Source organism: Penaeus vannamei, chromosome 26, assembly GCF_042767895.1.
Source record: "Penaeus vannamei isolate JL-2024 chromosome 26, ASM4276789v1, whole genome shotgun sequence".
NCBI classification, from domain to species: Eukaryota; Metazoa; Arthropoda; class Malacostraca; order Decapoda; family Penaeidae; genus Penaeus; species Penaeus vannamei.
Genome location: NC_091574.1, coordinates 27,327,443 through 27,342,442, shown reverse-complemented (window position 1 = coordinate 27,342,442; position 15,000 = coordinate 27,327,443). Strand labels below are relative to the sequence as shown.

The 15,000-nt window shown below is 42.1% G+C and overlaps 1 protein-coding gene across 4 annotated transcripts in view; it reads left to right on the top strand.

Annotated features, from left to right (window-relative positions):
• Nucleotides 1-7,110: 7,110 nt before the first annotated feature.
• Nucleotides 7,111-15,000, top strand: part of LOC113822686 (myosin light chain 1) — a 9,047-nt gene continuing 1,157 nt past the window's right edge. The window contains exons 1-6 of one of the 4 annotated variants that reach the window (XR_011399614.1): nt 7,164-7,291; nt 8,111-8,141; nt 11,154-11,462; nt 11,982-12,068; nt 13,338-13,394; nt 14,307-14,353. Coding sequence is in view for 3 of the 4 variants with exons in the window: in XM_027375216.2 (XP_027231017.1) it covers nt 7,289-7,291; nt 8,111-8,141; nt 11,154-11,462; nt 11,982-12,068; nt 14,307-14,341 (465 nt within the window). In the remaining variant the exon portion in view is untranslated. Of the gene's footprint in view, nt 7,292-8,110; nt 8,142-11,153; nt 11,463-11,981; nt 12,069-13,337; nt 13,395-14,306; nt 14,354-15,000 lie in introns of all 4 variants that reach the window. The other 3 variants (XM_027375216.2, XM_027375215.2, XM_027375218.2) reach the window with 3 other exon arrangements.

Below are 15,000 nucleotides of genomic sequence, written 5' to 3'. Positions count from 1 at the left end.
TCCCCCAGCCCAGACGCCCTCCCTTCCCCATTCGTGACGCCCCCCTTTCCCCCCCCAACCCCATCCCCCATTCGTGACGCCCCGCCTTCCACCCAACCCCATCCCCCATTCGTGACGCCCCCCCTTCCCCCCCAACCCCATCCCCCATTCGTAATGCCCTCTTTCCCCCAACCCCATCCCCATTCGCTGACGTCTCCTTCCCCCCAACCCCATCCCCCATTCGTGACGCCCCCACTTCCCCCAACCCCATCCCCCATTCGTGACGCCCCCCCCTTCCCCCCAACCCCATCCCCCTATTCGTGACGCCCCCCTTCCCCCAACCCGATCCTCATTCGTGGCGCCCTCTTCCCCCAACCCCTCTCCCCATTCTGCACGCCCCCTTCCCCCCAACTCCATCCCCCATTCGTGACGCCCTCTCTCCTTCCCCCCCAACCCCATCCCCCATTCGTGACGCCCCCCCTTCCCCCCAACCCCATCCCCCATTCGTGACGCCCCCCCTTCCCCCCAACCCCATCCCCCATTCGTGACGCCCCACTTCCCCCCCCAACCCCCATCCCCCATTCGTGACGCCCCCTTCCCCCTGTATCCCATCCCCCATTCAGACGCCCTCCCCAACCCCATCCCCCATTCATGACGCCCCCTTCCCCCCAAACCCCATCCCCTCATTCGTGACGCCCCCCACTTCCCCCCAACCCCCATCCCCCATTCGTGACGCCCCCTTCCTTCCCCCCAACCCCATCCCCTATTCAGTAATGTCTCCCTTCCCCCACAGCCCTATCCCCCATTCGTATCGCCTCCCCTTCCCCCAACTCCATCCCCTATTCGTGCACGCCCCCGCTTCCCCCAACCTCATACTTCCCTTTCTGTGACGCCTCTAGCGTTCCTAACCCCATCCCCTCATTCGTGACTGCCTCTTTCGCCTGCTGCTGGCTTAGCTACTATCCCCCATTCGTGACGCTCCCCTTCCCCTAACCCCATCCCCCATGGTCTTGTATTTACGCCCTCTTTCCCCAAATCCATCCCCCATTCAGCAGCGCTCCCCTTCCCCCCAACCCCATCCCCTATCTTCGTGACGCCCTCTTCTAACCTCAGCCCCTATCTCATCTCTTCCTTTCTTCATCTCCACTTTCGTTTTCTTCTATCTCCTCTATCTCTTCCTCCCTCCTTCTCTTTATCTTTATCTTTATCTTTCTATCTCATCTCTTCCTTTCTTCATCTCCACCTTCGTTTTCTTCTATCTCCTCCATCTCTTCCTCTCTCCTTCTCTTTATCCCCATCTCTTCAACTCTGTCGCTTTTTTCGTCCCTCTCTATCTTCTCTCCATCTCCTACCCTTCCTCCTTTCTTTCTCTCTATCTTTTCCCATCTTCTATCCTCTCTCCCTATCTTCCCTCCATCTCCTACCCTCCCTCCTCTCCTTCTCTCTATCTCTTCTTCCCTCCATCTCCTCCTCTCCCTCCTTGCCTTCTCTCCATCTCTTCCCGTATTCTATCACTCCCTCCCTATTTTCCCTCCACATCTCCTACACTCCCTCTCCCTTATCCTACCCTCCCTTCCTCTGTCTTCCCTGGACCTTCCCCTCCCTCCCTTTCTCTCTCCATCCTCAAACCTTCCCTCCTCCCCTCCCTTCCCCCTTCATCTCTAACCCTCCCTACTTTCATCATCCTTCCTTCCTTCCTCTTTGCCCCCTTCCCTTCCTTCCTACCCTCTCCTTCTTACCCCACCATCCTCTCTTGTACTCTCCCTTTCATAACCTTCCTCATTCCCTCCCTCCCTCCCTCCCTTCACCTCCCTTCCTTCTCTCTCCTCCCTCCTTTCCTTCACCTCCACTTTCCCTCCCTCCTCCCTGCCTCCCTTCACCCTCCATTTCCCTTCCTTCCCCTCCCTCCCTCTCACTCCCCTCTCTCTCTCTCTCTCTCTCTCTCAAACCCTCCCTTTCTCCTCTCACCTCCACTTCTCTTCTCTCACCCTCCAACCTACCTCAGCACTCTCCCTCCCTTTCCCCTTCACCTCCATTTCCCTTCACCTCCCTCCCTCCTTTACCCGCCCCTCTCTCTCCCTCCATTTCCTCCCTCCTCCTCCCTCCCTTCCACCCCCTCCCTCTCTCTCCCTCTCTTCCTTTCACCTCCATTTCCCTTCCTCCCTCCTCTCCCTTCACCCCACCCTCCCTCTCTCCTCCCTCTCCTTCACCTCCATTTCTTCCTTCCTCCCTCCCTCCCCTTCACCCCCCCTCTCGTCTCCCTCCCTCCCTTCACCTCCATTTCCCTTCCTCCCTCCCTCCCTTTACCCCCCTCCCCCTCTCTCTCTCCTCCCTTACCGCCCTGAAAGAACTGCTGGTGGTGCGGGCGCGCCGGCCCGCATTCTACTCGCTTGCAGACACTTTCCTAACTATAGACCTCTTCCCAAACGTGCACACCACAGGGTCCCCCCAACCCCCTTCCCCCTCACCCACTACCCTCGCTTCCCTCCTCCTCCTTTTCCTCACCCCCCTCCCCGCTCTAACCCTCCTTCCTCCGCTTCCCGCTCCCCACCCCCACCCTTCCCCCCCTCCTTGCCCTCTTTCCCCTAACCTCACCCCCCCTTACCCTCCCCATTCCCCTACCCTCTTCGACCCCCTCTCCCACCCACCCCAAAATACCCCCTCCTACCCCCCTCCTCCCCCCACCCCCTCCAACTGGCCAGCAGGGTCAGGTGAAAAATATTTTCCTTGGGCCGTGGATGCGGGTCGGAGCGTGTAGGCCTATGTAGGTCTTCGGCGAATTTTCAAACGAAGGGAATGAATTAGATTTTTTAAGGGTAAAAATAAAAATGAAAAATAGAGAACATGGTTGTTAAAGATGAAGGATACGAAGAGAATGAATTAGATTTTGTAAAGGTAAAAAAAAAAATGATTGTTAAAAATTAAGAATGAAATGGCTGTTTAGGCTGAAAACTTAAATTAATTTTATGCTCGCGTGGTCGGGACTTCAGTGTTATAATTTAGTATATAGACTTATAGGTAGCGTGATATAATATAAATACGAAAGCTACTATACCCACGTTACATAAAAATTCTCACAACATTTTCCTTTTTTTATCATCAAAACACCAGACAAGAAGGAATTCGAAAATACCAAGAGAAATTATAAACAACCCATCTAATAAGATTTATTGAAATAAAATTTATTGAAATAAGAGCTGTTCATATATGATGAGGCCGAGAGCAGGGGGATAATTGCAGTAATATTTCTGATAAAAAATATCATAACTATAGTGATGGTGATGATGATAAACGAAATATAATATTAGTATTATTTGTATGCAAACACACATACATGTTCATGTATATTCATGTGTACATATATATATATATATATATATATATATATATATATATATATATATATATATATATATATATATATATATATATATACACACACACACACACACACACACACACACACACACACAGACACACACACACACAGACACACACACACACACACACACACACACACACACGTATATATATATATATATATATATATATATATATATATATATATATATATATATATACATATATATATATATATATGTATATATATATATATGTATATATATATACATATGTATGTATATACATATACATTTATATATACCTACATTTATATGTATATATATATATACATATATACATATGAATATATACATGCATATATATATATGTATATATACATATATGCATATATATGTCCATACATATATATGTATACACACACACACACACACACACACACACACACACACACACACACATATATATATATATATATATATATATATATATATATATATATACATATCTATGTTCACATACAAACAAATACACACACACACACACACATGTGTATATATACATACGTGCATACATACATACATATGTATATATATATATATATATATATATATATATATATATATACATACGTGCATACATACATACATATGTATATATATATATATATATATATATATATATATATATATATATATATATATATATATATACATATATATATATATATATGTATTTATATTTATATATGTGTGCATATATATATATATATATATATATATATATATATATATATATATATATATATATATTGTGTGACTGGATGCATGTATTTCTTTCTCATTTAGCATTATCATCGTTGTCTTACATTTGTGTCAACGTAATAGTAATATAAATATAAATTCATATAAAATCAATGATGATTTATCATTACTACTATCACCATTAAGGTTGTTATCATTCCTGTTTATATCATTAATGACGAAATCACCAAAGTTATCATCAATATTACCTTTTTTAAATAATTATTGACTATTGTGCTATTCCTGATATTACAAAATGCTTTATCATTTTCATTATGATTGACACTATTCAGTCATTATAATTTGTCAAGTGATTCATGATGTTCGTTATCAAATACAAGTATCATTACTTATCATATTAGGCTTCCCAGAATTGCAAAATAAGTATGTAATTATTTAAAAAGAATGATAATAAAGAAAAGGATAATAAAAAAAATAATTAAATGTGATGTACACTGAATATGATGGTTACCATGATACTGAATGTGGTAGTAAAATAATGTTTATGACAGTGTTATATTTCTATTTATGGCCATTTAAATATCTTTATTGTTGTTATAGGCTTAACTGCTTTTACTGTTTTTTTAAACAGCATACTCTTTATATCAGTTTTCAAATTAATATCATTAGCTTTGTTCAAGAGATCAGTGTACTAATCTTATCATTATTTTTGTGGTAACTACTGCTGTGTCTAGTACCACTTCATAATCAGTGTTGATATCATTTTCATTACTGTTATAATAGTTTTTATCTTTTGTTATTTCGACTTTTCTCGATATTATTATTCACCGTTATTTGTATTGCCATATTTATCCACATTATCGCTACCATCGTAAATGTTGTTATTATTATGCATTGTATTTACTCTGTCATTGTTATTGTGATTAACATTAATTATCCTCCCCATTATTATTGTCATGATCATTTGTTGTTAACACTGTTATTTCTCCATCATAATTTTTAACGTCATAATCATCATCCTCGTTATTGTTATGATCATCTAAGTTTATCTAACCATTTCTACCATTATAGATAGTGTTTTGTTGTTTCTGTTGTTGTTTTGTTTTCATTTTTTAGATTATTATCATATCTCTTATCCCATTTATCATCACCATCATTCATTACCATTAGTATCAATTTCATCATCATCATCATCATCAATATTTCAGCATCATTAATACTAACATTAACAGTATTTTAGTAACTGCTAATGTCAGTAGTCACTCCTTCATTACCATTAGTATCAATCTTATCATCATCATCATTATCAACATTTTAGCATCATCAATACTGACATTAACAGTATTTTAGTAACTGCTATCTTTAGTAGTCACCGTTAACATATTTACCGATTATAAAACGAGGGAAAAAAAGAATAGCGATTAAGCGTGAAATAAAAAACGGAATTGGAGATGGACACAGGACTGTAGTTGAATGTTTTGCGAAGAAAAGCAAGATGAAAATTATCAAGAAAACATAAGTGAGACAGAAAAAAGGACACGAGAGATAAGATAAGATGGAGAGGGGGGCAAGGAGAGGGAAGCAGGAATAGAAAAGGGAATGGGGAAAGTGAAAGAGATAAACATACATGCACACACACATACACAGTGAGAGAGAGAGAGAGAGAGAGAGAGAAACATGGGGTAGAAAGAGACAGAGAAATATATTAATGGAGCATGAGAGAGAGAGAGAGAGAGAGAGAGAGAGAGAGCATGGAGAGAGAGAGAGAGAGAGAGAGAGAGAGAGAGAGAGCGAGAGCGAGGAGAGAGAGAGAGAGAGAGAGAGAGAGAGAGAGAGAGAGAGAGAGAGAGAGAGAGAGAGAGAGAGAGAGAGAGAGAGAGAAAGAGAGAGAGAGAGAAACGTAGGGTAGGTAGACAGAGAGACGGAGTTATATTAATAGAGCGTGAGAGAGAGAGAGAGAGAGAGAGAGAGAGAGAGAGAGAGAGAGAGAGAGAGAGAGAGAGAGAGAGAGAGAGAGAGAGAGAATCAGAGAAATATACAAACAGAAACAGATATAAAGTTACATTTTTCACCTCTCTCTCTCTCTCTCTCTCTCTCTCTCTCTCTCTCTCTCTCTCTCTCTCTCTCTCTCTCTCTCTCTCTCTCTCTCTCTCTCTCTCTCTTATGCTCCATTAACATATTTCTCTGTCTCTGTCTATGTACATCATGTTTCTCTCTCTCTCTCTCTCTCTCTCTCTCTCTCTCTCTCTCTCTCTCTCTCTCTCTCTCTCTCTCTCTCTCTCTCTCTCTCTCTTATGCTCCATTAACATATTTCTCTGTCTCTGTCTATCTACCGCATGTCTCTCTCTCTCTCTCTCTCTTGCACATCCCCGCCTGTGATTCACGCGCCTCACAGCCCCACGTCTTGCAACCACGCCTACCCCGCTCCCACTCCGCTGTTGCATGCACGTGGTCCTCCTGAAGGGCGCGAGAGAACGCCCCTGAAGGTGGGAAGAGTTCGGAAATTCACGTCAAGTCCCGTGCCGTGTTTTACTTCGCTCGTGCGGTCGACGTCGAGGAGGAGAAGGAGGAGGAGGAGGTGACGCTCGGGGGTGATTGTCGAGTGTGTGGTGCGAGGGCGTGATTGCATTCGGGGCGGTTATATCGCTGCCACGTGGTCGTCGACGGGTCGTTTCCCTCCCGCCCCCTTTTCCCCTCGGGACCTGCCGGAAACGCCCCTGCGAGTGGTCGTGTGAGAGTCGTATTCCCGGAGAAGGTAAATCGTCAGAGGACGTGTTTTTCTCTCCTCCTACAGAAGGACTCGGGCTTTCCCTTCCCCTCGGCGCCCCTGGGGTTCCTCCGGCGCGCGAAATGGCTCCCCTCCTCCGGGCGACGGCGTGGACGACCGGCGGACACTGGCGGGGTCGCGGCCGCCTGAAGCTCCCTCTCGCCGAAGACCCCAAGGCTCAAGTTTCCTTTTGGAGGGTGCGCGCGCCCGTTTAGGCTGGCCCCCTCTCCGCCGCCTGCCGCCCGCCGCCAGGATTAGACAATGTAACCCGGACAGACATTCCGGCCAAAAATACCACCGTTGGCAACGACCGCAGCGCCCTCTACTAAGTATAAAATTAACGCGCAACGTTGAAGCAGTAGTCACTTCAGGTCTGCCTTTTGCCCCGTTCACGTGGTGTGCTAGAGGCTAAAACAAAATGGTAAGTGAAGAAGCTCCTAGTGTTCAACTGTTGGATACATCACACGATTCTTAAGTGACTGCAAACATCATGGTGAAGATCCCGTGCCCGTTTTGGATTGTATAGTGCCTAAGCTAGTGTTGAACGTGCCTACACGAAGTCCCATACACGCATCCTGAGCGCTAGTGAAACTTGGAGTCCTCCTGCGTGGATTTTCTTGTCCGCTGCGGCTGCTAGTCCCAGCCCTGCTCTCCCAGTGATGATAAGCGTACTTAAGAATACTGCACTTGTGTGACTCGAGATGCAACGGCATTTTAAGTCCGTTCATCCCATATTCAGCGCAGTGATTTTGACCCCAATGAGTGACTGCAAGGATGGCGTTGTCTTGCTCCTTCGCCGAGTCCTTCACAGGAAGTGGACTTCTTACAAGACACAACTTAGAGATTGAGCTTGTTGATGGTAGACACAGCAGAATCCTTCAGAAACTGTCGTCACTCGTAGAGCCTTGATGAGCTTCTTCGGAACTTAGGCCGACGCTCTCGTGGGTAGTCAGCTGCCTCACTTAACCATCAGCCCCTCACCAAGAGCTCTAATCATGAGTTTCCTTTGAAAAAAAATTAATTAACTTGGAAACTAGCACTACCACTAAATTGCAAGTCATTTGCTTCTAGTTACCAAATAGCTCTATCATATCATTATAAGCTTGTTCTTTTGTGTTTTGTTTTCTTCTTCTTAAATTAATTCAATAGAGTCGCCTTATCTTTGCTTACATTTCTGTTTTCTGGTTTCTCTTCCTTTTGATTTTTTTTCTTACAATTTTTTTTCTCTTTCCTTCCCCAGGCCGCGGATCTCAGTGCTCGTGATGTTGAGAGTAAGTAGTGAAGACGAACAGGATAACAAATCACAACTCATAACCATAACCCAAAGTCATCGTCGCCCTTTTAAAGAATTCAGTCAGTCACCACAGATCAGTCAACACCTTTCCAAAAAAATCAGTCAGTCAGCACAGATTTGTCACCTTTAAAAAAATCAGTCATCACTTTTGTAAAGAATTCGGTCAGTCATCACAGATCAGTCACCACCTTTTCAAAGAATTCAGTCACACCACAAATCAGTCACATACACCAACGGCTAAGATATACCTAAAACCTATTTTGATGATATTAACAATTATATTCACAACTTGAACTCAAAATAGCTGTCACGGTATATGTAAACCTGACGCTATATCTCCCTTTGAGATCAGGGCAGTAAGACATCCACACCACGATAATTGCCATTTGTTAAAAGTAAAACCAGCACCATTTTAAACTTTACACACATGCCCCTTACTGTTATACCAAGTAAAATTCTCTATCACGCTCATTATCACTCGCTACACCACTAAAACAAAGACCATACAGTACGCACTCCTCAGAATGAACAGATCAAAAAAATAATCAAAGATAACGTAAAAAAAGAAAAGACATTTAACCGTAAAATGCCCAAAAATGACCAATTTTTAAACGGCTAGTACTACTACGGTTACAATTAGCCCCGCCCCTTCCTACAACAAGGCGGGTTCTGGACTACAGCCATAACTCCCCCCCCCCCATTTCACCCCCTCCTACAACACACATTTGAGTCTCCCCCATCCTGCCCCCCACACGTGCCCCCCCCCTCCTCTTCCGCCTTGTAGTCAAAAACCATCCGAACTCATTCTGCAAATTGGTTCATTCACACAACACCTGGCTGATATGTTATCGAAGTTCTCACAAATTCATCCATACACATAATTTCACCTAATAGCCCAATACTTACATATATATGTATATATATATATATATATATATATATATATATATATATATATATATATATATATATATATATATATATATAACAAATTAGAATTCCCATTTCCTCTTTTCAATGACTCACACTCGACCAATTCGGCCTTGGGAATGTAACAAAGACAAAAATACAAAGAAAAACAAAAACAAAGTTGCGTTAGACATGGCACGAAGCAAGGACGTCCCCCACCCGCCCCCCATCGCGTGCCCCCCCCCCCCCGCGCTCACTCGCACGCGTGCCGGCAGGTACTAAAAATACCCATCGGGGCGAGGCGGCTCCGAGCGGCTCCCGGCTGCCCCAACCTGCCGCGGGGCATTGGCATGACTCAGGTGCCAAGCCCGTGGAATGGCACCGCGGCACATGGCATTCCGAGACTGATAATCATCATCTTGTTCTACTTTTCTTTTTGTCGCTGGATGTTTAGTCAAGGCTGTGAATTGTGTCTAATTCTCAAAGCACTTTCGGTATTTTAAAGAGCAAAAGATTTTTATTCATTGAAAAGGAATTCGATCAAGTCCTTCGTAAATTCACATATTCCCTTTCACTTCTAAACGTCTTATGACTCCATTACAGTCGATTTACTTTCAAGTTTCTAAAGGAAAGCCAAAGAAACGTTTCATGTAACTGACGATACATTTTTTTTTTCTTAATATCTTTCAACCAGCGATATAATTTACATCGGCATTTCCTTGCTCTTCAAACATCAAATAACCTCATTTTCCGAAAAAAAACATACCGTACCGACCACTTAAATATCCGTCTTTAGATAACTACCTAACAACCACTTATCTCACATCGTCGCCATAGTTACACCCTCAAACAACCCTTCGACCCGTTCCGTTGCGGTGAAAACAATGGCCATATTAGTAACCGGCAACCTACAAGGAGAGTTAGGAAACGTGGCCCTTATAAGGCGTGGCACTACATGGCACTATTCCCGGCGTTACCTGATAGGAGGGGGAGCCGCTGTGCCAAGGATGCCAGAATGCGGGGGTGAGGCCGGCCAGCTGAGAGGCCGGTGCCAACCATGCTGAACGCCGAGACATTCCATCCTGCTTCAAAGATCGTCTCGAGAAGTTATGCAATATGACTTAACTTTCTTTTTCTTTTCCATTATGCGATTCTTTTTTTTCATATATTTCCATTTAGTTCAAGTATCAGAAAATAGGTGGAATTGAGGACTTTGGTTTTTTTTTTACTTGTTTGAAGAAGAAAAAAATTAACAGTCGAGGGCGGTTGTGAAAGCTGGCACCGAAGGCCGTAGACTACTTCCCGAGGTCGAATTGGAAGAATTGAGGCGTTTTTGACAGGTTTTTGCTCATTTGATTCACTTCAAAAAGTCAATTTTAAAAGCAAACTACAAGGAACTCTTGATAGAGCACATACATGAATACATACATACGTATATGTAAGCAAATATATATGTATGTGTGTGCATATGTATATATGTATATACATACATATATATGTATATATATACATATGCATACATACATACATACATACATACATACATACATATATATATACATATGTATGTATGCGTATATGCATATATGTATGTCTGTACATATGTGTGTAGGTACGTACGTATGTATGTACGTTTATACAGTGAAACGTTTAAGGGTCAGAATTAACGTATATTTTCTCTCTTTTTCTCTCTTCCTCGCCCTTTACCCTGCTCTCTCGCAATTTCAACATTCTCTCTCTTAACCTCTATTTCCCTGTCTCCTCTCTAATCTCTCTTTATCTCTCCCCTTTTCTCTCTTTCTACCCCGTCTTCTCTCTTTCCCCTCTCCTCTTTTCTCTCTCTCACCCCCTTCTCTCCCCCTTTCCTCTCTTTCTCCCCTCCCCTCCTCCTCCCTCTCCTCTCATTCTCCCTCTTTCCTCTCTTTCTCCCCTTCCCCCTCCTCTCTCTTCCCCCTTATCTCTCTTTCCCCCGTTTCTCTCCCTTTCCTCTCTTTCTCCCCTCCCCTCCTCACCCCTTCCCCTTCCTCTCTCTTTCTCCTCCTTTCCCCCTCTTTCTCCCGCTTTCCCTCCGCTCCCCCAGGGGTGAAATTCGCCTTCTCCATCTATGACTTCGAGGGTAATGGCACCATGGATGCCTACTACATTGGCGACTGCCTGCGTGCCCTTAACCTGAACCCGACCCTGGCCGTGATCGAGAAGGTCGGAGGCAAGGAGAAGAGGAAGGAGAAGATGATTAAGCTCGACGAATTCATGCCCATCTTCGCCCAGGTCAAGAAGGACAAGGATGCCGGCTCCTTCGAAGATTTCATGGAAGTCCTGAAGCTTTACGACAAAGCTGAGAATGGCACCATGATGTATGCTGAACTTGAGCATATTCTTCTGTCCCTTGGTACGTTTCCTTCTTGTTCTGTTTGGTTTGTTCAAGTATATATATATTTTTTGTTTGTTTGTATATATTTGATAGTGATATCGGGTGGTATTTTTATTGCAAGATAATTTTCACTCTATGAAAACCACTCGATGATTTTTTTTTTTCTCTTGTAAAATCATCCTTATTATCATCACCATCGGTAATACACGTCAAACGTTCTTGTAAATAATACACTTTACAACCGTTTGTGATTTAGCCTCATCATCATCCTTGACACTCACCCTCGATACTCACTCTTGAAGCTCATCCTCGACACTCACTCTTGAAACTCACTCTCCACATTCACCCTCGAAACTCACTTGAAACTCACTCTTGAAACTCACCCTCGGCACTCACCCTCCACACTCACTCTTGAAACACCCTCCACACTCACCCTCGAAACTCACTCTTGAAACTCACCCTCCACACTCACTCTTGAAACTCACTCTTGAAACTCACTCTTGAAACTCACCCTTCTTCCTTGCTCCCTCCTTCAAGGTGAACGTCTTGAGAAGGCTGAGTTGGAGCCCGTCCTTAAGGAGTGCTGTCCCGAGGAAGACGAAGAAGGATGCATTCCCTATGAACGTAAGTTTCTATTTTTAGCTATTTCTTCATCACCCTTTTTTTTACTTTTTTTTTTTTTTTTTTTTGCTTTCTTGAGAATTCAAAAATAAAGTTATGGTAATGTTTTTCTTTTTCAATTTTCCATCATTCCTCTCCTTTTTTGTGATTTTTCTTATCCCTCCCCCCTTCTTTATGGAATGTGACCCCCCCCTTCCATGCCCCCCCCACCCCCTTACGGTAAATGCTCCCCCTCCCCCCTCCCCCTCCCCTCCACCACATCAACATTGTGGAGGGGAAATTAAAGTCTAAATTCCACATATTTTCCCAGATTGATTAAATTGATTAAAAGCACTTTTGGCCCGGTTGCTCCCTACCTCCCCCCTCCCCCCCCCCTTTTTCCATATAGGTCTATGAGGGCTCGCTACGAAGAATTTTTTTTTTAATCAGTCTTTACATTCCATTTCGAGACCAAATCTTAAAATTATTTTTTTCTGTTTCTTGATTCCATTTCGAGAGCAAATCTTAAAATCAATTTCTTTTATTTTCTGTTTCTTGGATAAAAAATATATATATATTATTGTCTTTTCTGAATTACACATTTTATTCTATTTCTATATATATATATATATATATTTCTTATGTATATGTACGTTGATAATACGAATAACTAAAAGGATAAAATCATGTTCGATGCTGTCATCTTAAAAATGAAATTACTTCAGATATTCTTTAAGAACATCTGATTCTCTTTTAAAAAAAAGATGTTTTTATCTTTTATTTACTTATTGTTCCAGGATTATTGTGTCATTAAAAAATATTTCATTTCGATTGCGCTCTGAGCTAATGATCTGTCACTATATAACAATAAGAGCTACTGATTCTTTGTTTAGCCATTTATTTCAATTATTCTTGACTAAATATATATAATCTTTGCTAGTCTATGTTTCAATGTTCTGTCGGTAGAAATAGACCGCTATGTATATCTTTCTGCTGGCGTCTAGAATAATTCCTTCCACTTTTTAAAAAAAACACCAACATCCTCACCATGAGGAATACCACATTTATCTCTCCTGGAACTAATTTTACGCACTCGCACACCACACGCAAACAATCAGACTTTCACGGCATACTAGTGGCGAGAGGGTGCTAGCCTTCCTCGTGGACTGGTGCATGTTTCCCATTCTCTCTTCCTGCTGATAACTCCTTCCCATTTTCTGCCAGGCGTGATTCCTCGTTTTCTGTTTGTGTTTGTCCCTGCATTAACCTTTCCGTCATGAATTTTTCTTACAGCTTTCCTTGTCAAGCTCTGCAAAGACATCAAGTAAAAAAAAGGACTGATATTCAAGCGTAAGTAATTAAACGAAATGTATATAATTTTCAAAGATGCAAAAAGGATACGGCACGGGAAGAGCAAGTGCACGTTAGAATTCCTTTTTTTTGGCTCTCAGATATCCTGACGTGAACTCAAATTGTCAGGACTTGATGGACATGGACCGTTGCCTTTGGTCAATTCTCGGTGCAACCTTACCGCATGTACCGAGCACCCCCTTTGCAATTCTGGAGCGGGTTGCACTGAGTTTGACCATTGCAAATCCTTCTCCATTCCATCGACCTTTTCCTTTCGACCTCCGATGATCAAGGACTTATCTGACCTCCTTTGAGAATCAGAGTTACATCCCCTACCTTCCCTCAAAAAAAAAAAAAAATCAACAACGATTTTTTTTATCTCCCTTTCTCCCATTTTTGAGGGGTATGTATGTACGAAAAGTACACTATGTATATACCTCCACTATTGAATAGTTTCCCCGTAGATCCCTCAGACTTCCTTAAACTCCCTTGGGAAAAAATTAGATTTCCCAAGTCTAGTAGATTTTTTTGTAAGTATTCATGGCTGTGGATTTTTTCATCAAACATACGACGTGACGACAGTTCCCTCCGTAAAGCGACCGTGTTGAGGCTTTTAAAAGAATAAAAAGGAAAATAAATTCCCGTTTTCTATGGTTTCCTCGTCCGGCAATGATGCAGCGACGGCCGAGGAGACGCTACGCCATTTTTGTGGTGATTTCATACATTCTTATCCCATTTCTCTCCTCTCTTTTATACCTAATCTGTATTTCCATACTTCTTCGTTTAAACATGAGTGTGGTCAGCTTCGGCTAGACTCTTATGATACGCGTAAGAAAAAAAAATACATTTTCTTACGGGTTTGAATCGAATGTGTTTGTCACAAATTTTCTACAACCAATATTATTTTTACAGCGTTCCTTAAGAGACTTTTGGCCTTCAAAATCTAGAGGAAGCGTTTAGTAAGTTTTGTGAACGAAGAAACACTTACACGTTTATTTACATAGCAAGATTTAACAGGTAGTAATTGACGTCTCTTACCATCTAGTCAGCAAAAAAAAGCAATCGTGTTTCATTTAATTGTTTTAATCTCTCTTAATTGACTTCTTGATTAATTTTCTCCGTTTCTTATTCTTTCTCTTAATTTCGTCAAATTTATTTTCTTCTTATAGTCGACTTCTTCGCATGTTGCCAAGTCGTTCATTTTTTTCGTCCTAATTTTACGTCTAATTTTCGTGTTTTTCTTTAATGTGTCATAGAAATTTAGTTAGAAAACAGATACTCGTTATTCCGTTATTTTTCTTCTCTCTTTATTTATTTTTTCTCAATATATATACATTTCTATTATCTCTTTCTCTCTTTCACTTTCCTTTCGTTTCTTCTCTTCCCTCGGGTAATTTATCGTTTTTTACGTTTTATTATTTCGTTATCTTACCACTACAATTTAATGCTCATTTTGGCCTAATTTCTATAAAAATGCGCTTACGATATCGTTTGATAACCCACGAAAGAATATTTAAGGTTAGCTAGAAAATGAAAATTAACCGTTGCCTCATGAAGAAATAGTTCTTAGTAGTTAGTGCATGATTAGTCAACTGTAGATAGTCAA